Source organism: Fukomys damarensis, unplaced genomic scaffold (assembly GCF_012274545.1).
Source record: "Fukomys damarensis isolate Sample0158 unplaced genomic scaffold, DMR_v1.0_HiC HiC_scaffold_31, whole genome shotgun sequence".
Lineage (NCBI taxonomy): Eukaryota > Metazoa > Chordata > Mammalia > Rodentia > Bathyergidae > Fukomys > Fukomys damarensis.
In genome coordinates this window covers 1,945,832-1,953,812 of record NW_022900943.1, presented here as the reverse complement: position 1 = coordinate 1,953,812, position 7,981 = coordinate 1,945,832, and the positions used below count along the sequence as shown (strand labels likewise).

The 7,981-nt window shown below is 41.9% G+C and overlaps 1 protein-coding gene across 2 annotated transcripts in view; it reads right to left on the bottom strand.

The window, feature by feature from the left end:
* Saxo1 (stabilizer of axonemal microtubules 1) overlaps positions 1-7,981 on the bottom strand; it is a 70,262-nt gene that overhangs the window by 35,840 nt on the left and 26,441 nt on the right. For both annotated transcript variants that reach the window (XM_010630919.3, XM_010630920.3), the window contains one exon: positions 3,304-3,483. In XM_010630919.3, coding sequence (XP_010629221.1) covers positions 3,304-3,483 — 180 coding nt within the window. The remainder of the gene's footprint in view (positions 1-3,303; positions 3,484-7,981) is intronic.

The following is a 7,981-nucleotide window of genomic DNA, read 5'->3' as shown; positions in this document are numbered from 1 at the left end:
TTATATCAGTTGGGGTAAAGCATTGCCGTTGATTTGATGAGCTGTTTTCTCTGATGTTATAAAGATGATAATGTTTGTGGGTCATTACAGACACAGAAGCTAGGGTGCAACTATATCAGGAAGATTTGGGTGATAATCCAGAGATTAAACCAAGGACAGTCCCACAACAAAAATTAAAATGAGAAAACACTTAAGCAAGACACAAGGACAGACTTCCAGTTTACCAATGGCAAACAGTAGGGCAAATGAAGACGAAAAGGCTGATAGTGAACCACCAGGACACCCTGAACTCAAAGCACAGGAAGTAACAAAACAGATTGATCAGGCTCTAGAAAAATTCAAAACAGAAATAATTACCCAGATAACCATAGAGATAGTGAGCAAAATAGAAGTTGTGACTCGAGACTCTAGAGCAGAAACTGACAAAAAAATAGATGAGCTCAGGACCATGATAGAAGCCATGAAGGCCCAGCATAAGAAAGAAACGGAAAAAATAAACTCCCAACATAGGAAAGAAACGGAATCCATAAAACAGATTCGAACAGATATCCAGGAGATGAAACACTCTATTGAAAGTGTATGCAACAGAATAAAAGAATGTGAAGATAGGCTCTCAGATATAGAAGATATAAGATTGCAGTCAGTGACCATGAAAAGAGAGGTCTCTTAAAAACAGTAAGAGAACATGAGAAATCGATCCAACAACCCCTAGATGATACAAAGAAGAATAACATAAGACTGATAGGAATCCATGAAGTAGCAGGAGAAAATACAAATGACTTTAAAAAGCTGTTCGCAGAATTAATGATAGAAAACTTCCCAAACAGAGGGGAAGAATTTGACATTCAGATACTGAGACATATAGGACCCCAACTAGCTACAATCAAAAAAAATCTACACCTAGACATATCATAATCAAGATCCCAGAAATGCAACAGAAGAATAAAATACTACAAGCAGTAAGAGAAAAGAAACAAATCACATACAAAGGAAAGCCCATCAGAATCACAGCAGACTTTTCAACACAAACCCTTGGGGCAAGGAGAGCCTGGAATGAGATATTTCAAGTACTAAAAGAGAACAACCTCCAACCTAGACTGATGTATCCTGCAAAACTCTCTTTCAAAATGGATGGGGAAATAAGACACTTCCATGACAAAGAACACCTGAGAAACTACATGAATACCAAACCAGAGCACTACAAGCAATTCTAAACAAGATCCTAGAAAAAGATAATGAAGGTAACAACATCATGAAGCCCAACAGAGCAAATCAAATAGGCAAGGCAAGAAATTAAAAGGAGAAGGTGAAAAAGTAAAAAGTCAACAAAAGGCCAATAACATGTCAATAACAGGTCAGTACATATCAGTTATAACCAGCAATGTCAATGGCCTCAACTCACCAATCAAGAGAAATAGACTGGCAAAATGGAATAAGAAGCAAAATCCAACAATATGTTGTATACAAGAAACACACCTAGTGCAAAAAGAAGTCCACAGACTGAAAGTGAAAAGAAAGAAAACAATTCTCCATGTGACAGGAGCCCAGAAAAAAACAGGGGTAGCAATCTTATTGGCAGAAAAAGTAAATTTCAAACCAAAACTGAATCTAGTATTATTGATGTAGGACGGTACTGTATCAAATCTCTATGAATGTAAAATATCTAGTACCTGCTTCATGATACATAGTAGGGACCGTGCTTTATCAGAGCTACATTTAATGATATTACTCTAGAATGTTCTCTTTCCAGATGATGATGAAGAGGCTAATAGAAAAAAATGGTGCCAGGTACCACAATAGCAACAGAACTTTGCTGTTTTCTGGATATTATTTTCTTTTTTTGTTTGTTTGTTTTTAAATGGAATGTGCTGAATGTCTATAATTTTGTTCAGATGACTGCAGAACCTGGAAAAGCTGTTGCTGCTATCGATGCATAACATACTATTATTAGTCTTTTTATATAAATACATATATATATGTATATACACACACACACACACACACATATATATATATAAATTGAATTTTGGGAAACTTTAGCGGTGCTGCCAACTTTGGAAAAAGTCATCCCAATTTACTGTGTTGAGTTGGCATTGTACAGAAGTGGACAACCATATTGGTCTAGAAATGTTATTTTTATTTTTATTTTTTATTTTTTTTCCATGTGTACAGGGGTAACACATCGTACTAAATATGTAAGGTCATATCTACGTGGGTTTGACTACAGAAACTAATAAAGTATTCTCTAAATAATGAAGAAAAGAGTAAGACAAGACTATAAAAGCGAGAAGCAATTTAAATATGTTCAGGGACCATTTTCATCTCCAGAATTAAGGATTATTTAAATCCTACATCATTGCCTTTTCTCTTTTACTTTCCTTCTTAGTTTTATTTTAGGATTCCCTATTTTTAATGTTCATACAGAGATTTCTTTAACTGAAATGCCGAATAGTTTCTTTGGTGTGAAAAACTATAATAGTACACAGGATCCTAATGAGATAATTAATACTGTGAAATAGGAAGTACAGGGCTAAAGGTGTAGGGAAAGTGGGAAGGGTGGGGGAAAGGTAATAAGGGAGAGGGAAAAAATATGAGAAACTGAAAAAATGGAAATGAAGTGTTTGTAAATGGGGAGGGGAGGAGGGGTGAAGGGAGGGCAGGGACAAGGGGAAAAATGAGAATCAAGACCTCTTATGTAAAGGTACAGAATCCCAATGATGAATGTAATTGTATTGTATACCTAGATTGTACCAATAACCTCAATAAAAAGAAAAAAAAAACAAAATCTACAGCATAAGCCAAGCCCAGCCGGGCAACTCAGTGACTTAGTGAGACCGTCTCAAACTTAAAAAGAGCTGGGTGTGGAAAGAGCTCAGAGTGAAGGACCTGGGTTCAATCCCCACTACCACAAAGGGCAAATCTAGAGCGTAACTTCAGAGAGGCCCGCTCTGGGTTATTGCTTCTCTTTCACCCCTGTCATCACCTAGGCTGGCCTGACGCCTTCCACAGAGTCCAAAACTTCTTTGTCAGCAGCAACCGCCACCTTTCCCATCCCCCACGGCTTCGCTTAGTTACCCATCCTTTATCACACAAGTGCAGCTCTCCCTGACCCTACACCTTGGCAAGCAAAAATCCTTTCTCCTTGAGAGGGGCCCTGGGAACAAGTGAGCAGGTCATGCATGCAAGACTGTCTTTCAGAGACACAGCATGTCAAAGCACTGGCCTCGTGCGTCACACTGCTCGGCGCGTCCCCAGCACCGCCTGTCAGTACCGCACTTACTGCTCTCGTGCTGGGCTGCTCACCTTGACGTGGTCAGGCCTTCCATCGGCACGGACCCTCTCTGGTACTCCCGCCTGGGCTTGAAGGACTCTCTGGGCAGGTAGGAATAGTAGACAGGGTAGTTCTCGGTGTACTCAGAGAGCAGACATGGTTTCTCTGTCTTACTGTAAATCTTAGTAGGGCTATGTGGACAGTGATGCCGCCTGGAAGAGACAGTGGGTGGGGTGGTTACCTCAGCAGGGCACATCCAGTTTGATAAGGTCACCTTCTCCAAGTGTGACCAGACTGTAAACTGCATAGCTGTCGGCATTTTTTTAAAAACCACCATTTAACAGTGCCTTTTCTGTACTACGCTATGCGGAGAGGCCAGAATTAAAACAGTCTGCAGCTCCAGTCGGCAAGTCCACACACCCAGATCATCAGACGACACACGGCATGGCTGGTGCTCAGCTGCTGCCCACGCCGTGCCGTCTGCAGAGACGCCTCACTCTGTACCCCACGGGGGAACGGCCAGCGCCTGTCCTTCCCAGTGCCGCCCCACCTCCCACAACCCAGCAGTTCAGGGCTGACGACTGGGCACTCCCGAGGCGCTGCTCTTTGACCAAGCTGGCATCCTTTCTAGGTGGCTGCTTCTGGTCAGTTCCGAGCATCCCCACCACACACGAGTGACACGGTTATCACAGAAGATAACCACTTCCGTCCAGGGCCCACTCACACCACTGACTGTTTCCATGCTGAAAATGCTATTCTTCTAGGTCTTGCCTCAATCACCGCACCTAAGACTTCCCCATGATCTTGGCCTGCACACTCACCCACCGCCTTCCCTCTGTGTACAGTCTCTCCCATTACCTGGAGTGTGCCTTTTCATGTCACTTGTTACCTGTGCGGGACACAGTTTCTTGTTGATCTTACCTGGCAAGCTCAAGACCTTTTTCTCTTGTTTCTTGCTACCCCCTGGTTCCTCACAACAGGCATTCAGTAAACACTTATTGAATGAATGAGCACAGAAACTGAACAGATGATAAATATACAGCTTACAACCAAGACCTGTCCTGTAAAGGTACAAGAGCCCAATAATGAATATGACTGTACTGTATACCTAAAATGTACCAATAAACTCAATTTTAAAAAAACAAACGGCAAATAAACATGAGAAAGAGCAAACTATATATATAGCTTAAGGATATAATTGATAGTGAGCTTTTCCACTTTATATACATGTTCATAAAATTAGTCTCCTTATAGCCGGACAAAGGGCAGCTGTTGGAGCTGCCACAAACTAAACAAGCAATGCGAAGTCACTCATGGACCCACGCAGTCCTTGCAGGCCAGGGCCACCTCCAGTCACAGGCGCCACCATATGGGCAAAAAACTCCAAGTGGATTGTTTCCAAATTGGTTAGCGCAAGGAACGATGCGGCACTGGGAGAGGAGCAAGAGCTGAGAGACTGAGAATCCCTATGTAATGTAAAGCTGCTTCCTAGGCCATTGCCGGCTGGCTTCACCCCTGTGTAGCTGCGCCGAGCACCTCTCCAGGCTCCACCCCTGAGAAAGCTTCAACACCTGTATTCTCATGTGGCCGGAACTGCGCACAAATCTTTAGAGACGCTCCTATTTTTTCATTTGTAGAACTGTAGGTAGGAAAAGCCTTAAAGTGATTTAAAATTGATTCACAGTAAATATTTCAGTACACTGTCCCCCCTTATCTAGGGGGGTACTTGCTCAGAGGATGCCTGAAACCGCAAATATATATACTGTTTTTCCTATCAAGCATACATGTAAGTTTAATGATAGATCAGGCACAGTGCGAGATTAACAATGTACATTTTAGCAACCTCAGCGTGTGATTTCTTCTCCCCCTAAGAGCTCTCACCTTCTCACTTAGGGGAAGTGCTCCCCGGCCATCATCAAGAAAGGGTTACTTGGGCATGAACACTGTGATACCACAACTGCCCTGATAACAGAAGGGTGGTTAAGTGGCTACAAGGGAGGCAAGCTGCTCTGCTCTGGGGATACTGCGGCCACATCTCACCACACTTCCCAGAATGCCACACAATTTTAAACTTTAAGTTGTTTATTTCTGAAACTTACCATCTTGGGACTGTGGTTTACTTAGGATAACTGAAACCATAGTAAGCAAAATAGCCAATCAGGCGAGACTACCTAATTACTTATAAGGAAATCTTATGAATATATGCTGTGCTTACTGTATGGATATCTAAACCTCCCACTGTTAAATATAATCAGTAACAGCTTTCGGGTTTTTTTCAAAAATGCACATGCTGGCATTTAATGTACAAAGCTTACTTTGTATTTCTATTGTATATATATTTAATAAAATATCTCCTAGCTGTTGCTGCAGTTAATGAACACTTTAAAATATCTTCTGTTCACTCTGGAGATAAACTGGTGTGTGTGCACAGTAAGCAAAATAAACACTATGCATAAATGTTAGACGTTGTCACCATTTCTGTGCCATAATCAGTGTGGTTATCTGGGATTTCACTCCAGGCCGGTCAGTACCCTCTCATTTGAGGATTCCTACAAACCTCAAATCAAAAAACAAGAAGTGCTGTTGGACAAAACTGCTTCTGCATATCTATCTTAGCCCCACACTCTGGGAGGAACATCAGGGCTGCACTAAGAGCAACTCAGAGTGAGGCATCTGCAATAAAACAGACTCTGCAAAAATGGATGTTTTCCCTCCGCATGGCCACTGTTTTTTTAAATTGGTAAAATTGCCCTTTCTGTATCTTTTCTCTGTATTGCTAACTTTATTTTTTTAAAAAACATAACACGTGCTATGAGTTTATTCCAAAAGAAAAACAAATTTAATGGCAAAATACTATAATGTGGCCAGTATCATGAGAACAGATTTCAGTATAGTTTCCATCCAGACATTGAGGTTCCATTAAATGAAATTATATCAACATATTTTATAGGGAGATTCTATTTATTTGACTTATGTGTTAAGTGAAATCTTGTCATACTTTGAAATATCAAAACTTCTGATCCAAAAATGTCTCGTCGCCCGAATGTGCCCTTGGGGTCATCTCCTTGCCCTGACTGGACACCCCTCTCAAGATGATGAGCCCCATGTCACTGCTCATCTGCCTGCCCTGTAGGATAAATGCTACATCTGAGAGATCTGGGTCCTAAGCAGCCCCGCATCTGATACATTTACTGAGCATCTGGATAGACCGACAGTTGGGCAGCATACTAGGGGAAGAACTGCTAAATGAAAGATATTTACGCATCACCAGGAAAAGGACAATGACCAATGTGCTCTACCAGCAAGGCCAAAAAGGAAAAGACAGATTCTCAGTTTCTATGGAACTATTCAATGTCTGAAGAAAGTTTGTGGACTCGCCATACTTGGGTTTTATTTTGGTACCAGGGATCAAACTCAGGACCTTGTACTAGCAAGGCAGGTGCATTGCCACTGAGCTAAATCCCCAGCCCCATACTTGGGGTACTTAAAAGTCCATCTGATAGCCATGAACCAAAGAACTAAGACCTTGTCAAGAAGTGAATTTTAACAGCTATGTTTACACCAGGATCAGGTGCTCAAGCTCAGGAGCCAACAGCAGGAATGAAAAGGAGAGGGAGAAGCTTCTTTAGTCCACCAGAGTTCTAAAATCTTCCCATTCTAGAATTCACTACTACTCCTTAGAGAAAAGACAATACTGTCGCTTTCTCTGAGAGCTGGCAAATGGAGTCATACAGACCTTTTGAGGCAGAGTAGAAAAAGTTAAACACAGTTCACACTGAGAACTGAACTCAAAGCTAAATTCAGAGCATTTTTAAATGGAAAATATCAAATACAATGTCTCTGTTATGCAGATGAAAAATCTGAAGCTCAGAACAATACACGAGGCCTCACCATGGAGTAGAACAGCCTCTGTCATGTCTGAATGCCAGGCACACCAAGAACAGGGGCAGAACTCCAGGGTGTAGTAACAGGTACCAGCACCACAGAAACAGTGCTGGCCATTGTGGCACAGTATGTCTTTTTAAATTCCTAGTATTTACACTAAAATGGTCAAAAGCAGCAGTTGGAATGTTAATTATATCTAGCTCAATATATTCAGAGTGTCATTTTAAAGTGTAATCAGGATAAAAATTAACAATGCGTTTTCTTTATAATCTTCAAAAACCAGTAATGGAGCACATCTCAGTCTGGACCAGCCACAATTCAAGAGCCCGACATCCACATGTGGTAGTGGCTTCCCTGTGAGAAATGAGGTCTAGCACTGGAAGATTCGAAGGAACTGAAAACATTTGGGTGCTGAAAGTTTCCTCTGAAAGTAGAAGAAAAACAAAGGTGCGCAGCAGTATTTTTATGACCGACGCGGCATTCAGCTCATGAAGTTCTCCAACCAGCCTTCTTGGGACACAGTCAGAGGTGTGAAAGCGAAGGGGTTTTCTCTCTGTGACCTACACTTCGGCTGCCCTACTTGTGACGTTCCTGCCATCTGCTCACGTCTCCTCTCCCAAAATGCTCCCCTTCCCTTTCGAGGCAACCTCGGTGCCACTGCTCCCCCGAAACCCCCGTGCTGCCCCTGACCCTGTTAGACACAGCTCCCTGAGTGTGCTCATACCACGTCCCTACCTCTGCTTTTCAGCCATCTTTTTCATCACCTGAATTCTTTACTTTTATTGACACAAAACAATTGTACATATTTATAGGGTAGAGTATTCA